Source organism: Cladophialophora immunda (genome assembly GCF_000835495.1).
Source record: "Cladophialophora immunda strain CBS 83496 unplaced genomic scaffold supercont1.4, whole genome shotgun sequence".
NCBI lineage: Eukaryota > Fungi > Ascomycota > Eurotiomycetes > Chaetothyriales > Herpotrichiellaceae > Cladophialophora > Cladophialophora immunda.
Genome location: NW_015622544.1, coordinates 5,364,279 through 5,384,190, shown reverse-complemented (window position 1 = coordinate 5,384,190; position 19,912 = coordinate 5,364,279). Strand labels below are relative to the sequence as shown.

Genomic DNA, 19,912 nt, shown 5'->3' with positions numbered 1-19,912 from the left:
CATCATCCGCCACCGCCATGCCCGTTTCCGGTATAGCCTGGTGCATTTGATTACAGGACTCGGGGGCGCTCTAGAGGGCGTCATCAAAGTATTGCTAATGAACTTGTCCGATCTTTTGGTAGAGCAGCCCCTAGCTCCGACGACTGACAATTCAAAATCTGTCCCACAGCCTCACCATGGCAGCTAATCAGTCGGTAAGTCCAGGAAGAGGACCTCAAGTCAACCCAGCTCATCTCTGTTTAGGTCGTTTTCAAGCACTGGGCGCACATCATCAAGCAATGGCCCCTCGACCGTGTCCGCCCGGCTCATGTCCATTTCCAAAAGGTCATGCAGTCCCGTCTGCAAAAGCTCCAATCACCTGCTCCTGCTGCGGCTTCTTCCAAGTCTAACGATGCCCTCGTGACGCCTGTCGAACCATTTAATGAGCAAAAAGAAATGCGACAAGTCAATGCTCTGTACTCGCTGCTTGAAGATCGATACGCGAAGGAATACCCTCTCCCGCAATCTGTCCGCCAGCCTAAAAGCAATGTTTCCCACTATGATGATTTGATCAGGGAGCTGGACGAAGCGCCAGGAAGATCATGGGTCACGTCCTTCTGGAATCGTCTCAAGGGCTCCGTGCGATTGAGATGAGAGAGAAATTGGTAAACGAATGCTGTCACCTTGCCCGCGTCCTCTTTCAATAGACCGACTTTACCTGCATGAAGCTACAAAGAGAGGTTCTACGGTCCGAGACGACATACGCTTTAAAGAGTCCGCAATTGGATCCCGGATGAGCGGCTGAGTTCGACCTGTACAGTGGACAATTTCACCCTCGACTTTGTGCTGCAACAGAATCCAGTTGGCAGCAGCATGAGGGAAGGGGCTGAGCGCAAAGCGTTGGACTAGATCCATTGAATGATGGTTTCCAGGACTCTTGTCCAGAATACCTGGCTTTCCTAGGTTAGAAGAAGGCTTATGCATGGCCTGATCAACCTGACTCCGGCGGCGAAGCCCAACGGGCAGCTCTAACCATCTGCTGCGCTGAAAGGGAGAAGTCAGACCGTTCTCGGACCTAAACCCTTCTTGGTGGCCTCCGACGACCTCGAATCGGCCTCACATGATCATGTCTGCGTTCGTCAAGGACGGCAAACCCAATTCTTTGGGTATCGGTATACCCGCGGACATGGGTTGCGCAATTCATCGATCCGCTCCAAGTGTCCCGTCAGCACAAGTCTTTTTTGGTATAGACATCAGAGCAAGCGACCAAGGTCATTGGTATACTGGACGCAGAAAGGACTGTTCCGGACCCAGTGGTGATCCGATCCGGTGTCAATTCCTCATGAAACATAGCGCTGGTCCCATAGAAGTTCACAGGCGCGGGCCACGACGTGGAGGGCCAGGCGACTATGCATAATATTGAGCAATGAAAGAAGAGAGATGTCGCAAGATGATAGTGGCACATTCGCACATCAGCTGTCCATCAAAGTCATCGCCTGCCACGAGGGATGCATTGTCAGTCACAAGACTCGATTGGCACAAATGACATTCTATGCATGTGCCTCAAACCGTGAACCCGTTCTATTGTTATATTTTACTGCCCAACCTCGCTGCTCCTCCACCCATCTCCATTGCGGCGACGCCCTCATCTTCCAGCGTCTCGGTCACAAATCTGACCATGTGCGGCACCATGCTGCTGGGCACGTCATGCCCGATCCCTTCGAAGACGACATCCTCCAGCACAAAGCCACTGCCCTCGAACCAGCCCCCCTTCCCACTGATCGCCTTGAGCCAGTCTATAAACGGCTTCGAATGGGCGTAGGGCACCAATTTGTCCGCTCCGCCAGAGAGGTTCAAGAGGCGCTTGTTGCCAAAACACCTCGTCATGACGGGCAGCAGAACGGCCCTCTCCTCCTCGGTCAGGTCGGCGTGCAGTTTTTCTTGGTCCTTTCGCCAGTTCAGCCCGGGCAGCGACCAGATCAACCCGGCGGGGTCGGACTTCTTGATCGCGTCCACCAGCGCGGGCGGGAAGTCCGCGGAGCCCAGGAAGTCGCGCCCCGGCGGGGACGAGGACGTGTAGGTCTTGCGCTTCGACAGTCGCGCGCGGTCGGTCATCAGGCGCGTGTAGTCCGGGCAGCCGATGGTGACGACGGCGGCCGAGATGCGCGGGTCGTGCATGAGGACGTGCCACGCCGCGTGGCCGCCGAGGCTGATGCCCAGGACGAGGTTCTGCACGATCCGCCTCGGGTCGCTCGCGCCGCCGAAGATGTACCCCGGCAGGTAGTCCAGCAGCAGCGACGTGTCGAGCGCGGTGCCCGCGTAGCAGCTGAACATGTCCAGGGCGTGGTGCTCGTTCCCGGACCGCCAGGCCTCGTTGGCGATCGCGGACACCAGGCGCGAGCCGTGGTTCCGTTGGTCGAACGACGCGGCAATCAGGCCCTTCTTCTTGCCTCGCCCGCTCCGTGACTTCGCCTGGTGCTTGTTCCACTCCGAGATGATGTGCGCCGCAAACGGCGCCATGCATGCCTGCGTTTGCAGACGCGGGTGCAGCAGCCAGAGGACGGCGATGTCGGTGGTGCCCCAGGGCACCTCATCAAGACCGAAAACCGTCACGAGAATCCCGGCTATATGGTGCGTACTCGAGGATATGGGTTCGGGGTGCGGTATCGAATGGGCCGTGGACCCGCCACTCGATGTGGGAGGAGGTCCGTAGGTCGAAGCCACTGGGTTGGGGGTTGCCTTGGACATTTCTTGGAGGCTGGGGCAGAGAGGGAGGGAGGAAAGAATGCAGGAAGATGTTTAGGAAGCGATGTGATCGTTGAACAGAGTCAATGGGAGGCGATTGTCAGACATCCAATGTGCCGCGGCTTCGGCGCACTTCCGATGTGCGGGGACAGGTTGGTGAGAGATTTCCAGGTCGTTACTCCAATAATGACAAGAGACAACAGTCGTCAAAAGCCTCGTATCTAAACGTGCGTCTATTTCTTGCGCGCTAGCATTGTAGGGTCGACGCCTATGTAATAAGTCTTCGGATAGTGGCTCGTACATAGACATTTCATTCCTCGAACTCCCCCGCTGCATTGAGCTCTAGAAAACCTCCACGCATTGACACAGAAGCATTCGACTGAACCGCCCTCGTTGATCTCACAAAATACAATCATGACTTGCGAAACGAACCTCCGTAGCATCAAACAAGTCGAAATTTGGTTCGTCCCAACGAGATCCGTGATCGGTCATCTATTATACCTCGCCAGGGTCTCCATGATATTCTGTACGTTCTGTTGGGATTGTTGCCCAGTTGCATAAGCCGGTGGGCCAGGTACATAACCTTGTTGCTGTGGCTGCTGCTGGTGCGGCGGACCGTGTGGAGAAGGGAATGGTGCTCCTCCATGGCCCTGCTGTTGGCGGGCAACGTTACTTAAAAGCCCTGCCAGATCGGGAGTTGGTTTGCCATTTGGCGTGGCGCTGTCTGGCAGTCCATCACCAGGCTGCCGAAGATTTGCTAGCAGTTGCTGCAGATTTGGGGCAGCTGTAGCAGAAGTCGGAGTCACGGGCGTTTGTGCCGGGTTATGATAGTGGGCGTTCTGGCCGTATTGATACTGGTTGTGCTGTTGCGGTTGTTGTTGTTGCTGGTGTTGGGGGAATGGTGCTGGCGGGTACTGTGCCGGTGGAGGAGGATAGCCATATTGGGAATATCCTTGTGGCTGATACGATTGAGGACTTTGCTGCACGCTTCCTCGTTCTCTTTGTCGAGCATGGAGCACAATGTCTGCGGCAACGGGGACATCAAGGTCAACATATTCATTAAAGTTGACATTCGATGTCCCTTGACTTCGATCGAAAACCTGCAAGGGTATCTTGCTGTTGTACTGATTGGTTTGTGTCAGTTTCACAACAGCCTGCACACCTTCAATAATTTGCCGCTTCACAACAGCGTTCAGAGGTAGTCGAGGACTGAGCCATATTGTCGAAGCACGTAATCCTTTGTTACGGAAGCCTTGTTCGATCCAGTTCATGAAGCTTGGGGCCACTGAAGGTTCCAGGATGAGCAGCTGCACGTCCGGCACATCTCGCGGGTCTCTTCGAGGCAAGGGAAGAGTAGCCTCCTCATCGTATCCTGCCGAGGGTGGGTTGGAGAAGTTGCTAGTAAAAGGCGAAATGGGTCTTCCACCAGTACCATAACGAGGACTTTGGGCAGGCTGCCGGTAGTCATCTCTGGACCGATAGCCTCGAGGTGAGGGGCTTCGTCGATACTCCTCGCGCCTACCTCGCTCATCTCGGAAATCACTATAGTTAGGACGCCCAAATCGATCGGCCTGACGCGAGGTACCACGATCTGGCGACCGAGATCGACGTCTTTTGTTTCCTTGCTGGCCCTGTTGGCTTCGCGTGTTCTTCTGAGGCTTCGATATCTCGAGGTGAATCTTCCTTCCTCTAATTTCGACGCCTTGTTCCGCTTGAAGCGCTGCTTGACACGACGAGGCCTCAAGATACTGGACGAACCCATATGCCTGTTTAATGGAGATCTGGGCAAGCCTCCCGTGCTTGTGGAAAATGTGAAAGATATCACGCTTGGTGACCTTTTCACTTGGCAGATTACCAACAAAGAGACGTGATCCCTGGGGAAACTTGTCCCAGATCCCTTCCGTCACATACCTCCGTTCGTCCTCAAGGAAAGAGTCATAAAGCGCTTGTGTGCCGGGGGTCCACGGGCGTTCATTCGCATCAAACGCCCTGCCTTGGTCGGGCGCCTGGAGAGACTGGGCAGGAGAGGTAGGCTCAGTGCTTGTGGGTGATGTTTGAATGCCAGAATACGCCCATGTGCCCGGAGCTTGCGTCGGAACAGATTGAGGTTGGAACAGCGCGGGCGCAAGAGCAGATTGATCGGTGCCGTTGGCATTGGCGTGGTCTGGACTCACTTGCTGAGATTGCCCCAATTGGTCGATGCTGGGATTAGGAAACGTGTGAACAGCGGGAGAATCTGAAGATTGTGCTTGAATTGGTGGCTTGGGGGGTAAACCTGGAATGGGAAGTAATGATTGGGCTCCTTGGTTGGCAAGCGAAGTGGCAGTAGTTGGGGCAGAGACAGGGTCTGCAGCAGGAGCAGTAGAAGCAGATTTAGAAATGGTTTCCAGAAGCGACTGATAGTCTACTCCACCTTCATTTGTTTGAAAGCTGGGCTTTACAGCGGGCTCTGCCTCAGACCTGCTCTCTCCATCGGCTTGTGCAGTGTTGCTGGTATCAGGATTGGCAGGAAGATCAGTGGCTGACGAAGTATCATTGTTCGTTTGCGCAAAATCTTGGACCTGGCTGGCAGCATCTGGAGGCGATTTGGCATGGGTCTCAGACGGCTGTGGATACGCAGAAGCGTTTGCAAGGGCTGAAAGAAGACTGGATGCGACAGCGGCATCATTCTGGATCATCTGGCCATTCGTAGAGGGGAACCGGGCAGAATCGTCGAGACGAGTGTTTTCTTCCTCGGCGCCTCTCAGGAAATTTTGGACAGCGTCTTGCTCTTCAGAGTGTGGATCGTTTGTATCATTCTCATTCATAGCGCGAGCAGAGTCTGAGTAAGGAGAGAAAGTTTGGTTATGAGGGATGTTATAGGTCTCGGTGTCATTGAAAACCGGGTCCATCTGGTTCAGCAGCACCGGGATCGTTGAGGGTTCAGGGATATGGACCGGACGAGGGGATTCGGGCGTCTGAGATCTACCAAAGCGTTGGGCTTCTGGTGGAGGGTCTGCATCAGTCATCTTGAGGCGGCGAAGGCGGTGCAAGTCATGTTCAGGGCAAGGTGAAGGAGAAAGCTGCCTGATCAGGCTGTTGACGCGGGGAAGAAAGGCTGAAGAAAAGTTGGACAAGTCAAAAGCAGTCCGGCGACATCAGCGCATCAAATGGAGATGAGAAGAAACGGGAAATGAAGACTGAGCTTGAGTATGGTGGTAGATTTGGCGATAGACCGTCTGTCGAAAGTGATGCGAAGTTGCTTGTCAACGACTCGGTAACAGCAGCGCGCAGAAGCAAGAGTCGCAAGAACGACAGAAGAGACGCAGTTGCACTATTTCAGTTTCGATTAGCCGACTATTCCATGTACAGTTAGTTCTTCCGGCTAACATGCCACAGATGATTATGGAGACATGAGGCTGACAATGGCTTCCGCGGCTTTGGCTGCTATTTGCTCCTCCGCCGCCAGAACATGTGTCGCCTCTGGCCGACGAGAACTCTCTACAAAACGCTTCCTCTCTGGAGATTGTATTCCGCAAAATCTGGGAGTTTAGAATCCGAATACGCGGCGGCAAGGGAGTGGTACAGCAGAGTCAACGCTCTACAGCATCTGCGCGATGTTGGAGAGGTAACTTATGCCCGATCCAGCGGTCCTGGCGGCCAGAATGTCAATAAGTACCGTCACCTTCAGCTTTTAGTCGACGAGTGGTTCTGACTTGGCTGCTGCAGAGTCAACTCAAAGGCTCAGCTGCGCATCCCCATCGATCGTCTCCTCCCTCTAATTCCTGCTGTTCTACACCGAGGCATCTTGTCCTCCCGGTATTACGCTGAGAAGTCGTCGAGTTTGGTCATTCAGGCAGACGAGAGTCGAAAGGCCCAAGCAAATAAGGACTCCTGCTTTCGGAAGCTCAATGAACTAATATTGGACGTGTATAAGAACAACGTCCCTGGGGAGACAACAGACGAACAGAAGGAAAAGGTGAAAAGGTTCCAAAAGGCAGAAAATGAGGCCAGATTGAAAATGAAGAAGTTCCAATCAAGTAAAAAGCAATCGAGGTCAAAAGGGGGAGATATGGATTGACTAAGTCGGTTCAGGCACGCCCAAGGACTTGATAACAGAGTCTGCCACTGTTCTAATTGCAGGATCCAGATCCGATGTTTGAAGGATCTTCTCAAGCGAACCCTTGGCCCAGCCGATCAACTCAGGGCTGTTGGATTTCCTGCGAGCCTCCTTCAGTCGGACCAGCATATCTCTGAGAGCGGACGGGAAGTCGGCAGAAGTAGGGCGAATCGAGACAAGTGGTAGTTGTACATGGCACGCGTGGCTGCTCCAACTCTGCGGGTATTCCTTCAACAAGAGTGCCGTCACATGGTCTGCAACTTTTCGGCAAGCTGGAATGTCGTCGTATTCGAGAAGCATCTTGAAAAAGTCCAAGCCAAACTTCGGGTCGAGAAACTGAGCCATAGCAGCGTCGAAGATTGCGACTGGAATGGCGCCACTCAGGGCGGGTGTCGATTCCAGCTTCTGGAGGGCAGAGGTGTCAACATCGTCGTTCTCGCTGTTCAGGGAGATGTCCATAGCCGTTAGTCTCGGCAAGCGCAGAAGATTCTCATCTGCATCCCCTGGGTGTGCTTGTCCTGGTTGATCGGCGTCCCTGGTGGTGATTCCCAGGACTTCTCGACGGAGGTGAATCTTTGCGACATAAGACATTTCCAGTCTCGCATACTCCAACCACATGGCTCTTGACCCTTTACAAAATCGAAGACCACGTTGCATGTAGCTCCTTGCTTCAGTAATGTCACCATTCTCTTCCATCGCATATTGGGCGGCATGAATCCACAAGTCGGCCTTTGTAGGGTGTAACCGAAGCACATGTGTCAACATCTCTTGCAACTTTTTGTATGCCTTCTGCTTCCTCGCAAAATCTATTGCCTCCATCCAAAGACCTATGTCACCGGGATGCTTGCGAGTGCCGCGGTCAAAGACGAAGAAGATACGACGCTTGCCATTGTGTGCCGTGGATTTGATTCCCAATCTCTTCACTCTCTTGCGCCTCAATGCATCAACATTCATCTCGAACTCGGCATAGCGAGCGAAATCCGCGGGCGTGGATCCGCGTGCGTTGATCTTGTGCTCGAAATCAGATCGCTTGCGGGCGATGCTGGTAATCTCCTGCGCGCTGAAGATACCTTTGCGTTCGTATTCTTTGAGCTCTGGTACCGACTGTTCGAGGAAAAAGCGAGCCTTGTCACTTGCGGCAGCCATAATGTTGTTTTGGCAGGTATTTCTGCTAGAACACTCGTAATGATCAGAGAATAGTGGTTTTGGCGCGACTTTTTTTCTGGTGAGGAATAAATTGACCCGCAGTTTTCCCGCTTAGCTGCTTAGGCTGCGGATAATCAGGGGGTTTGCGAAGTCACTGACCTTTCCTCTGTCCCCCATGCGCAGCTTGTACCGTTATTCGAACTCTTGACCTTTGCCCACGCCTTCTTGTCACTCTTTCACTCTTTTCTTCTTGTTCTCCAGATGCGGCTGGTCGTCTTTTAAATCCCACTGACATACCCAATGGCGCCCAGGAAGGACGGGGACGTGGTGTTCTCTGTAAGCATCCGAAACTGCGTCTCCTTTTGCTCGAGGTAACTGACGGTCCGCAGTTCAATGGCAAATGGGTGTCATGGACTCATACAGTGGTCGCGTACGCAGCATTCATCGGAGCATTGATTGTCGGCGTTTCCCTCCACTTCCACAAAATCGTGCAGAACGAGCACTATGGATACCCTGATGAATGGTTTCCTTCCGTCTCGGCCACCATTGGCGATCGATACCCTGAGCGATCAGTCTTTATGGTCTTCATTGCCATTACCTCCGGACCTCGATTTGTCCTCGTCGCCTTATGGTACTTTCTCACGAGGAGACCCAACTCGAACCTGCCGGTGATAATCGCGACCACCGGTTTACTGAGAACGTTGACATGCGGAGGATGGACATACGTGACATCTACGGACGACCATGACTGGCATGATATTTTCATGATTTCCTACCTAGTTTTCACACTACCTTGGACGCTGGGCTGCCTTGCTTTGAGTCCGCCAAATCCGAAAGCTGTCAAATATCGTAAAATTTTGGCGAGCTTGTTCTTTGGCACTCTTGTTCCCTTAATCTATTTCTTCATCCAGCACAAAATCCACAAAGTCGCGGGCGGTGAGTCTCTCAACCACAAACAGGGCATCAGCTGATTTCTCCAGCGTACACCATCTACGCCTTCTTTGAATGGTCTCTGATCTTGTTCGACGTGGCTTTTGATGCGGTCACTGCGTTTGACTATGAAACCTTCGAATTCGTGATCAAAGATGTTAAAGGCTCCACCAGAGGGTACGTGCAGTTGCTCCCAAAATACTCAAATGTACGGACAAGTCGAAGTTTGGCTTGGTGACTCACTAATCCTTCTCCAGTGACGCGAAACCGTTGAAGGATGCCTTAAAAGAGAAGGAGTGAGTTCAAGTTGTTATTCTGTTGGCTCTGCTAATGGAGTCCAGACGCGAGAGCCCTCTGATCCAGACTTCCACCTTCGATGGCCCATACTATTGGCCCGCAATGCTGAACGCGACTGCCGACATTCTCCATGGATTTTTCTTCTGGTCTATTCTCACTTCGCTCGGTGTCCTGATTTGGTACTTCCCACTCTGGCATATGGGGATCTCTGGGTACGAGGTCATGGTCATGTCTCCTGCTTCTCCTCTGATACTCGCCATCCCATTTGTCCGGTCTCTTGCGATCAAGCATCTTCGTTGGCTTCATATGTCTTCCCTCGTGGGGCTTGTGGCTTGGTTGGTAAAGGACCCAGCGTATCGTTTGTTCACCGTATCATTCGCTGTCATGTTGGGTTGCATAGCCTGGTCAGCAGAGTGGTACGCTGAGCGCAGAAACTCGGCGCGGCTTCAGAGGAGAATCCTAGCGTGGGGCATTGGATTCGTGCTTTCGAGCATCGCCAAGTTCGCGAATCACACCAACAATCCCGTCTGGCCAATACTGCATTCCGGAATTGGTGGCTGGAACAAGACTGGTCTGGTAATAGCCCTGGCTGCCGTGTGGCGCTCTACCCGGCCAGACGCCTTCAGTGGAGGAGACTACGTTCCGCCAAATGCGAAGAAAGGGTCAAGTTTGTTGGCTGGACTCGGTCTGGGAGGGCTCTTCTTCTCCATGCACTCTCTGCTCTCAGATTCCAGCACCATGATTCTGTGGGTCTGGGAGGGCTATCCAGTACGAGGTCCGTTGGCAGTACCCCACGGTGCGGTCACGATTGTCGTGATGAGCCTTGGGTTGTTTCTGGGATCTGCCCTCCCTGGCTTTTTCGGGTCGTGGACGGCCTACGGGTTGGGAGCTGTTGGCGCAGCCTTGCTCACCTGTTATGGTCACTGGACCGGCTATTATGGCGCTTTGATTCTTGCCTCCTACACGATGGGAGTTGCTCCAGTGCTTATCTCATCCGCTGCCCAGCACAGCCCGGCGTCTACCTTTGGCTTTGGCTATTTCATGTACAACATCATGGTTCTCTTCCATGTCTGGGTTGTGGCCTATGCATTTGTCCCAGGAGGGCCACTAGTCCGAGAACACACAGATTGGGTCATGATCACCATGATGCTCCTGATCGGTGCCGGTGTCTTTTCAGCCTTGACCACCAACTTGGTCTACCAGCCGAAAAGCAAGCCGAGTCCTCGTGGACGGAAGCAATCCAGCTACTATCTTCATGTTCTGCTTGTTCTGCAGCTGTTGACGGCCTCGATCGCGTACCTACGCTTCCCAACCTACGATTATGCACCATACCATCCAGAGGAGAAACTTATAACCGCGGGCATCTGGACTATCCACTTTTCGTTGGACAATGACGACTGGTCGTCTGAGCGGAGGATGCGAGATGCCATCAAGGAATTAGAGTTGGACGTGGTCGGACTGCTGGAGTCTGATTTGCAACGAATCATCATGGGCAACCGCGACACCACACAGTATCTTGCCGAGGATTTGGGCATGTACGTTGATTATGGTCCTGGGCCGAACAAGCATACCTGGGGGTCGGCACTGCTATCCAAATTTCCCATTCTCAACTCGACTCACCACCTTCTGCCTTCGCCGGTCGGCGAACTTGCGCCGGCGATTGAAGCTACGCTGGATGTTTACGGAACTCAAGTTGATGCATTTGTCTTCCACTCGGGACAAGAGGAAGATCCCGAAGACCGACGACTTCAGACGGAGTACTTGTCGAAGTTGATGGGTGCGACGCCTCGCCCCGCGATCTTGCTCAGTTACCTGGTGGTCAAGCCGGGAGAAGGCAACTACAACACCTACGTCAGTGAACTGAGTGGAATGCACGATATTGATGTTCGTGATTGGGATCGGTGGTGCGAGTACATCTTGTACAAGGACATCAAGCGCGTGGGGTATGCCCGAGTCAGCAGGGGTACCATTACAGACACTGAGATCCAGGTAAGTATCCATTGAGACGCGGGTTTACTGAACATCACTAATGAGAGACAGGTGGGCAAATTTGTTGTCGGAGAGCCGGCTTCATACACGGACGAGAGAATCTCTGAGGAGCAAGTCCCGCCCGGGCGGAGATTCCCAGCGTTGTTCCGGGGCGAGGGCGTCCGTGGACACAGATACCATGTCTTCGATGAGCCATGGTATTATGCATAAAGGGGGGGAATTCATGTGTTGGGATAATGCAGCTGGCAGTTAATTGTTCTGTAGCATGACAGGCCCGGAGCCTAATATGATGCGGCCACAGACGCGCCTCGGTGGCCCGATGCAGCCAATCAAGACCTGAGCTGGGTGCAGCGTGTGGCATGTCTTATCGTTATCGCGAAAATAATGCGGGGTTGTTGCGGCGAGTGGGCGAGGCACGCGCAGGCGGCATCAACTAAGCCCAGCAAGCACCGCCTTAACCATCGATTAGCCTCTGGTGCGGTGACTCGGGCGGTGACTCGGGCGGTGACTCAATCTGTCAACGTGACCTGAATCATGCGCATCTAATGTCTCCAGCACCCTCTCCCAACACGTTACTGCACTTTCTTCTTCTCCCCATTCCACACCACTCTCATGTACACCACTTACAGGTAATCACTACAGGCTTGGGATTTTCCTTTGCTGTTCACGGAGCTTGGTGAAAGGCGTTTTCTATAATCCTCTTCACATCCCTTCACTAGGGCTTCTGGAATCCCACAGGTGGTGGTGGCGGTAGTGGTGCTCATAAAATGCCTGATTCCTCTGCTCCTCACGCCCCCGGTTCCCGGGCTATCAAGATACCTTTGCATACCGGTAACCATGCAGACTACTCTGCGCCGAACCGACGTCGTCGAAGTGAACGCTACCTCCAAAACGCCGAAAGAGCCGAAGCTTCAGATGCTGGTCCATCGTCGCTAGGCTCGGGTTCTGATCAAGACTCGCCCTGGTCCTATAGCCCTATTCCGACTCGACCTCAACATCTGCTCCGCAACATTGCTCCATCACCAGGTGAGGGGGTTCGACTTCCGGGCTCGCTGCATTCCAAAGACGAAGCCAGCACATCACAGCAGAAAGACAAGCACAAGGCCGGCATGCCACCGCCCAGTAGCATGCCCATGCTCTTCAATGCTTCCTCCTCTCCCCTTGGCCCTTCGATGCTCTCTTCCAGCTCGTACAAGTCCATCAACCTGAATGCTCATCACGATGATCCGGACGAGCCTCCTCGATTGATCACATACACGAAATACAGTCAAGGGTTCACATGGAATGACGAGCTGTTCTTGCCAAGCTATATGTTGGGACGATATGGAGAGAGGGGTCGAAAGAAACTGTACGACGGTGACTTTGGAGACGAGGACCACTGCCCGGTGGCTGAGATCTTTGTCACGGACGAGGAGGCGGAGGCAATGATGCCGTGATCAACCCCGGAGATGATCAATCGAAGCGACGATGTATGAATTAAGTCATGATACACACGGCAGCAATGTCAGTCTGGGCGGCGTCCTCAGGCAAGGAACATCAATGGACGAGTCCACGTTGAAGGGTACCTAGTTCTGGGTTGGTTGGGCACGCTGGTAAGGATAGGACACATTCTTTTGGAATTGGCAAGGTTCTATGCCAAAGGCACGCGGAGTTCGGGAATTGGATAGGGTTCAGCGACACCCCAACGGAATCGAAGCAGGAAGGATGATCTCGACTCAAGACAGCAGCGTTACTCTAGCTATATCGGACGCTGAGGAGGGGTGGCGTTAGAGGTTGATGAGAGGGAGGGACGCTGGGCTTTGCAGTTTGTCTCTTGTGCCGTCACTCCCTCGCCAGTTATTCTTGTAACTAGTCATTCACACAGGAAGTTACATATAATCTCACCCTTGATCCACCTCCTGGTTTCTCTTCCCTAATCAATCCGTGTCAATCCTGCATTCTTGATCGACGCAGGCACATGCAAAGCCCTCCCAGCGTTAGAAGATCCCTTAGTTCCCCGCGGATTCATTAGGCGTCTGCAGGCACCCAAGATGCACCCACTCACCTCCCGCATACATGGCTTGAGTTGCGACTCTGACGGATCCCATCTCTCCAGCCGAAACAATGCCAGTGGCCCAACCAACCAGTAAGCAGCATCCCATGCGTCCAAATCCGCAACTGAGCCCTTGCGCCTTGTCTTGCTCGGCGATGCGCTGGCAACGCGCCCTCGACGTGCATGAAACAGATGGTGAAAGGTACATGCGCCAACTGCAGCTACCGCCGGCGAATGACTTGTCTATCAACAACCACGTCAATTCGGCCGAGGGCCGCTATGCACTTGGGTGGGAACCGCCATGTCCGTACCCTCTGAGGTATTTGATGGCCCAGATACCACTCTGCCGACTCGTGGATGGAAGGTAAGTCCTCGTCCCCGATGAGCAGCTACGTGTAGAGAGAATTCGTCGATTGGGTGCTTCACCAGGCAAGGAAAACATCAGGATCTTCTTCTTGGGCCTCATTCCTGTCCCCGGACGTACAGCCGATCACAGCCCTTCTCTTAAACAATCATCTCGACGACGGCATCCGTCCAAAATGGCTGAAGATCTACGTTCACTTATCAACGAACTATCGCAGCTCGCCAGCAACTACGTGCCTGCCACAGGCCATGATGCGGCGTCTCTGGCACCGAAAGCGGCTCTCGTCAGCCTCTCCAAGAAGATTATGCATTCTTTAATGGATCCAGGGATGATGGTCCAGGCCCATTCCCTACAAATGGCCGAGCTGGTCTCTGTCCGCACGCTATTGGACCTGAAGGTGTTTGAGAAGATGCCAGCTGAAGAGGGAAAGACCATCAGCGCAAAGGAGCTAAGTGAGAAGTCTGGGGTTCAGGATGTGCTGCTTGGTATGGCTCCTGTTCTGCTTGGTTCACTGCTGGTGATGAAGTCACTGCGATACCGCATGATCTGAGAGGAAAAAGTGGTGAAGCTGACACGGTAGTGATCAGAAAGACTGTTGCGCCCTCTAGTTGCGTCGGGGTTTGTAACGCAGTCGCCCGAAGATGGTACCTTTGGATCCACCAAGTTCTCACAGGCCTACACGTCTTTCCCCGGAATGTTCTTCACTTTGATGTTCGACCACTTCCTTCAGCCCATGACGGATCTCCCGAAATATCTGGCAAAACGCGGGGCTGTAGAGCCGACGTCCTTCTACGTCAACCCTTACTCCGACTACCATAACGCAAGCGACTCCGGGTTGACGACATGGGAAATCATGTCCAAAGATCCGGAGAAGTTAAAGACATTCCAGCTGGGGCTGAAAATGGGCGACAACCTGGTTCCTGTCCTTGGGTACTATGATTTTAACCAACTTAAATTAACTGAAGACGAGTTACAGAAAGACCCCAACCGAACCGCTCTGGTGGACATCGGTGGCGGAGTGGGTAACACCTTGAAGAAGGTCCTGGATGGGTACAAGGAGTTGGATCCCAGAAATGTGGTTTTACAAGATCAAAAGGAGATTATAGCCATGGCCGACAAGGAGAAGATTCCCCCAGAAGGAGTGAAGTTGATGGAGCATGATTTCTGGACCGAACAGCCTGTCAAAGGTGAGTCCACTGCTGCCAACACAAACGAGCCAATACGTCTCGAATCTTGTTGTTCTCCCAATTTCTGCCCACAAAGACATGCCTGCACGCATTCATACAAATTGAGCGAGCCATATCATGTCTGACTGACACCGATCTCCTGCACAGGCGCCAAAGCGTACTTCTTCCGCCGCGTCTTCCATGACTACAGCGACGAGCTGTGCGCCAAGGCGCTCCGGCAGATCATCCCGGCCATGGCGCCCGACTCGCGCGTCCTCATTGCCGACATGCTCCTCCCGGAAATCATGACAGACAAGGAGGCCCACACCGCGGCGCTGGACGTCGCGTGCATGGTCATGGGCGGCAAGGAGCGCACCGAGGCCGACTTCCGCAAGCTGTTTGACGGCGTCGGGCTCGAGGTCGTCCACATCCATCGCGCCCCGGAGGCGGCGGCCGGCATCGTCGAGGGGAAATTGAAGAGCGCTTGAAAAACCAGGTCGCATAGAGGGCATGTGACGTGATATACAATATAACATATGAATAGCGCCAGGTTGGAGCACGCGGTGCTGTCTGCAATAGCAATCTCTATGCCTATCAGAGAGGCCATGTGTTTTAATGAGGACCTTGACCCGATTCTGCTCGTCTATTGTGACTTTCCGGGCTGCAAAACAGCGCTGGTTGGGAAAAAGGGGATGTTCAGCCTTGTCGTCGTCGAGCACGTGATCTAGCCTCCTCCCCCAGTATACCATGTAGGAGACCTACACAGGCTACACTCTCTAAACCCTCTGCTACTACTTCTTCGAATTGATTTCTATCTTTAATGAGACTTGCTAGACCTTCTAAAGAGCGCTGATTGCTCTGTCTGGTAAAATGGCAGGTTCTGGGTACGTCCACCGTGATTTGCTCCCATGCAGCAACAGCACTGTACGAAAGGGCTTCAAGATTTCGCTTTGGCCAACACCGCCTGCACGCTCGCGTCGTAGATACTCCCATCCTCGACGTGCAGGCCCGTGTCAATGTGGTCGGCGAAGAGGCGGACCTTTTTCGCGACGTCTTCCGACCGGGGCGTGATTCTGCATTTGAAGGGCGCGGGACCCAAGACGGGAAACGCTCCCACTAAACGATGGGAATCAGGTTAGCTCGAGACTCGGGGTTTCTTCTCTTTATTTGATTCCATCACCAGGTCTAGAGGCAGAAATGTCAAGGGAGAAATGGAATACTTTATCACGACTTACCTGTTTCGTCACTCGGGGCTGGGTTGTCACCGCGGTCAATATCAAAAGCCCACAAGATTCGGCTGATAACAATGAATAGACTCGAGTCCGCGACATGCCTGCCGGGACATTCTCTTCTACCCACTCCGAATGCGAGGTGATTGGGCGTCTTTGCACCGTTGAGGACGTGCCGTGGATCGTCGCGCGGTAGCCACCGGCCAGGAAGAAAGGCTGAGGGATTCGGAAAGTACTCGTCCGAGTAATGCACGGCGTACGTGTTCGGAATTACCATTGTGGATTTGGGAATTGTCGAGCCGCGGTATGTGTCGCTGTGAGAGGTGGCGTGGAAGAATGCCAATGGTGTTGCGGATGCCCATCGATGGAGTTCTGAAACCACGGCGGTGATGTATGGCAGATTTCCGCGGTCAGAGAAATCCGGCAGTCTCTCTCTCCCAACTACGGTATCCAGCTCCTTCTGGGCTTCTCGGATCCATCCCGGGTGTTTCGCGCACGCCTTGAAAAACCACTGCAGCGCCGTCGCGGTCGTCTCCCTGGATGATCTCCATCAGCATCCAATCCTTGGATCAGAGAAGACGGATCTTTGGGCTCCGAGACTCTCGGCCTCCAACTCGAGCTTTCGGAGGTAGACTTACGTGCCCGCCGTGAGCAATTCCGCCGTCACACTGATCCGTTCAATCTCGCTGAGATGCTCTGACTCGGGGTTCTGAATAAATCTGCTCAGAAAGCAGTCCGGCGCGGTACCATCCTTCACTCGCTGTTCGATAGAATGGAGGAAGACACTCCAGAAATTGCGCATCTCGAGATGGACGGAGTATGCCTGAGACCTCCAGGGAGCAAGCGGTCCAGGAAGATAGTTTAGGAAAGGGTAACGGTCGACAAGCCAGACCCCCGGGGTGATGTCTTTGAGATCGTCAGAATCTTGATTGGCTGTTGAGGCCACAGGTATTGTAAACATACTGTTAAAGAATTTCTGCATCATTTTGCCAATCGTCCTGCAGTGCATTCAGCCGTGACTGGACTTTGAGGGTATTTGAGATAGGTATGCGATGCCACATCATGAGATTGCAATCGAAAGGGCAAACTTACGTTGGAAGAAAAGCGTCTGAGCGGTCAAATCGGGCGCCAACTCTGTAGTAACAAATCAGAACGACGTCAGGAATGGCAGACCAACCCTAATAGCAATTCCAAATTCCCTTCGAAAATCTGGAACTGGTACTCACAAAAGCGAGAACGTCACACTGGCAGAGTATCGCGACATTTCCGAGTAGAACAGGCCCGGAGCGTCCAACAGGTTTCTCAACGTTTGTCGAGATTCGTACTCCTGATAAGGGAGAAAGATCTTTGCATTCTGTATTCCGAGCAGCGTATGGATGATTTTGCGGTGTTTCTGGGACGAATCAGTTCTTGTCAACTGTCGATCCAGATCAAGTAGATGGACAGCACCCTAAACTCTTCCCCGTACGGCATATTCACAATCCTTGCCTTTCCGGTGATGATGTCTGCTTGGGGAGAACTCGTCGGCCGTGAGCTGTAAATGTGGCCCTTCTTGACCAATAGTTCCTCAATGGCCTGGACACTGCTGAGCACAATTGCGGTAGAGCGACCCATCTTGTAGGAGAAGAAGTCTCCGTATGTTTTTGCGCATGGTGCAAGATAGATGTGAAGTTTACTTCGGCGGTCTTTCTCAGCAAGCAGCACCCCTGGACCGTCTGGGAGGTTGTCCTTGGTGTTGGGCCTGAAGGCGAGGTAGACAACCAGGGCGACAGGTAGAAGGAAGAGAGACCAATACATTTTGACAGGCGGTCCAAGGCAAGAGCTTTCAATCTCGTTTCAGGATTGTTAGCATTCGTCTGGTCGACTTGTAATCCCTTATATGCCGGGGGGGACATTTGAGAGCCAGCCGATCAGAAAACGGCTGACCGTCCTTCACCGTGGTACCCAGCTGCCTTACTGCTGCTCAAGTAATCCGGACTTCACGCGAACACCGACAACAGGCTTATATTGAGGCACGTAGCGGCTCTTGGAGCATTGACAATTGCAGTCAACTAGGTAAACAGCATACCAGGGATCGACGAAAAGGTGGAACTGGTGGGCTTACCTCTTCGATCTTACTTTAGGGCTGGCTGATCGCCAAATAGCCAAAATAAGCCCCGACTCCGACGGTCGAGATGCTGGAAGCCATTGTTCAACCTTCGCTAGAGGTGGAAATTGTTCAGTCCCCGGTGCCAAGGGCCGGAGAAGGAGAACTCCTGATCAAGGTGATATGCACAGGGTGTAATCCGTAAGCGCTCGATCTGGCAAAGCTCACTTCACTTTCGAAAACAGCGATTCTTAATGGTGCAACGACCCACACTAACGAGGAGACCTGCAGCAAGGACTGGAAATCGGTGGTGTACAGCAATAAGCCACTCAACTCTGGGGATGACATAGCGGGGATCGTCGAACAAGTCGGCGAGAAGGTAGTCGGTTTCCGGAAGGGGGATCGTGTTGCTGCCTTTCATCAGATGCGCACGGCGCACGGCAGCTTTGCAGAGTATGCCATTGCCCCGGCGCACACCACTCTGCATCTGCCGGACCAGGTGTCTTTCGAAGAGGTAGGGCGAACGATACCGGCAAGACCTGGCGTAAGAGGACTGACTCTTTGTTGCGCAAGCAGGCAGCAACTATCCCTCTTGCTGCATTCACGGCTGCCGTTGGACTATACCACTGCCTGCAATTGACACCACCTTGGGAGCCGGCAACTGCACGAACTCCTCTCATTGTCTACGGGGCCTCGAGTGCTGTTGGGGCGTTTGTGTTGAAGCTTGCTTGCAGATCCAACATTCATCCAATCATCGCCATTGCTGGGAATGGGCACCTCATGGTTGAAAAACTAATCGATCGGTCGAAAGGAGACGTCGTGGTGGACTACCGTGAGGGCGAGGAGCACCTTATAAGCCGGGTGCATGAGACACTGGCCGAGCGAGGGATTGACTCTGTCGGCCATGCTTTCGACTGTATCTCAGAGCATGGGTCTCCAGAACTGATGGCCCGGCTGCTCGCTCCCAATGGACATGCGACCTTCGTGCTCCTTGAGAAGGATTACAGTGCTGTGGCCAAGAAGATTCTCACTTCGCTCACATACGTGGGCTATGTCCACACAGGCCCTTTCCCTGTGAATGCAAAGAAGGGCGTGAGGTTCAATCCCGATGGGCATGGGCACGACTTTGGAGCCGTCTATTCGAGTGTTTTCGCGAGGGGATTGGCGGATGGCTGGCTCACTGCGCATCCCTATCAGATCGTGGCCAACGGGCTGAGAGGTTTGCCGGTAGCACTGAAGAATCTGCAGGGCGGAAGGGCGAGTGCGAAGAAATATGTGATTCGAATAGACGAGACAGAAGAGAAGGGACAGACTCGTTTCTTCTAACCATGCAGATGGAAGATAGCTTTGAAGGATGTGCAGGCGGTGGTCTCAAGCCGCAGGCTTGGGCTGCACGCGTAAAGTGGGTGGCGCTGCATGACCCCAGGTAAGTCTGACTCTATTAGCTCAAAGGCAACTGTAATAATAATTCCTCAGGGTGTCTACTCTACTCCTGGGCACAGTGGTCTCCCTATCCTCATCGACAATATCAGTTGTATCTGATGTAGCGACCACCTCGTGGCCATCTAGAGAGAGCGTCTATGCTGTGATATCTGAACAAGGCGTAGCAGATACCCCTAACATAGTAGCACACACCATGATCTAGCAAGCACCTCGTTCTCAAGCATGATGGTCCTTGAACCAGACTATTCTCTTCTTTATTTTGACAACAGCACATCTTTGAACAGTGTCACTGCTGCTCAATCGAATCAGCGACGCTTAGGCCTCGGCATGCGCAGCCCCAAGGCGTCCCCAAGGCGCACTTCTTGGGGTCCCAGGTGGGCGATTGGGACGGGCCCACATCAACCAGC

The 19,912-nt window shown here is 53.3% G+C and overlaps 8 protein-coding genes across 9 annotated transcripts; 4 read left to right on the top strand and 4 right to left on the bottom strand.

The window, feature by feature from the left end:
* The first annotated feature begins 91 nt into the window (after positions 1-91).
* On the top strand, positions 92-2,123 carry PV07_08183 (uncharacterized protein). Its single transcript, XM_016395322.1, has 2 exons — positions 92-194; positions 244-2,123. The coding sequence occupies exons 1-2, from the start codon at positions 177-179 to the stop codon at positions 631-633; spliced, it is 408 nt and encodes a 135-aa protein (XP_016248741.1). The 5' UTR covers positions 92-176; the 3' UTR covers positions 634-2,123.
* Positions 1,419-2,892, bottom strand: PV07_08182 (uncharacterized protein). Its single transcript, XM_016395321.1, has one exon. It carries the CDS (start codon positions 2,725-2,727, stop codon positions 1,567-1,569), a length of 1,161 nt encoding a protein of 386 aa, XP_016248740.1. The 5' UTR covers positions 2,728-2,892; the 3' UTR covers positions 1,419-1,566.
* PV07_08181 (uncharacterized protein) lies at positions 2,879-5,990 on the bottom strand. Its single transcript, XM_016395320.1, has one exon. The coding sequence runs from the start codon at positions 5,730-5,732 to the stop codon at positions 3,213-3,215; it is 2,520 nt and encodes an 839-aa protein (XP_016248739.1). The 5' UTR covers positions 5,733-5,990; the 3' UTR covers positions 2,879-3,212.
* Positions 5,991-6,754: 764 nt separating this feature from the next.
* PV07_08180 (uncharacterized protein) lies at positions 6,755-8,005 on the bottom strand. The gene has a single exon (XM_016395319.1). It carries the CDS (start codon positions 7,967-7,969, stop codon positions 6,785-6,787), a length of 1,185 nt encoding a protein of 394 aa, XP_016248738.1. The 5' UTR covers positions 7,970-8,005; the 3' UTR covers positions 6,755-6,784.
* A 127-nt stretch (positions 8,006-8,132) lies between these two features.
* On the top strand, positions 8,133-11,569 carry PV07_08179. 2 transcript variants are annotated; one of them, XM_016395317.1, is made up of 6 exons: positions 8,133-8,305; positions 8,359-8,905; positions 8,950-9,076; positions 9,157-9,195; positions 9,241-11,185; positions 11,237-11,569. In XM_016395317.1, the coding sequence occupies exons 1-6, from the start codon at positions 8,270-8,272 to the stop codon at positions 11,393-11,395; spliced, it is 2,853 nt and encodes a 950-aa protein (XP_016248736.1). In that variant the 5' UTR covers positions 8,133-8,269; the 3' UTR covers positions 11,396-11,569. The 2 variants fall into 2 exon arrangements, with proteins under 2 accessions (XP_016248736.1, XP_016248737.1); XM_016395318.1 differs by having other exon boundaries at positions 8,950-9,107.
* Positions 11,570-11,755: 186 nt separating this feature from the next.
* On the top strand, positions 11,756-13,081 carry PV07_08178 (uncharacterized protein). The gene has a single exon (XM_016395316.1). The coding sequence runs from the start codon at positions 11,953-11,955 to the stop codon at positions 12,619-12,621; it is 669 nt and encodes a 222-aa protein (XP_016248735.1). The 5' UTR covers positions 11,756-11,952; the 3' UTR covers positions 12,622-13,081.
* Positions 13,082-13,588: 507 nt separating this feature from the next.
* On the top strand, positions 13,589-15,366 carry PV07_08177 (uncharacterized protein). Its single transcript, XM_016395315.1, has 3 exons — positions 13,589-14,066; positions 14,169-14,768; positions 14,916-15,366. Exons 1-3 carry the CDS (start codon positions 13,757-13,759, stop codon positions 15,233-15,235), a joined length of 1,230 nt encoding a protein of 409 aa, XP_016248734.1. The 5' UTR covers positions 13,589-13,756; the 3' UTR covers positions 15,236-15,366.
* Positions 15,367-15,684: 318 nt separating this feature from the next.
* On the bottom strand, positions 15,685-17,773 carry PV07_08176 (uncharacterized protein; the record flags this gene model as incomplete). The annotated part of the gene is made up of 7 exons (XM_016395314.1): positions 15,685-15,863; positions 15,983-16,512; positions 16,615-16,882; positions 16,940-16,974; positions 17,069-17,110; positions 17,203-17,369; positions 17,426-17,773. The coding sequence occupies 7 exons, from the start codon at positions 17,771-17,773 to the stop codon at positions 15,685-15,687; spliced, it is 1,569 nt and encodes a 522-aa protein (XP_016248733.1).
* Between the last annotated feature and the right edge of the window lie 2,139 nt (positions 17,774-19,912).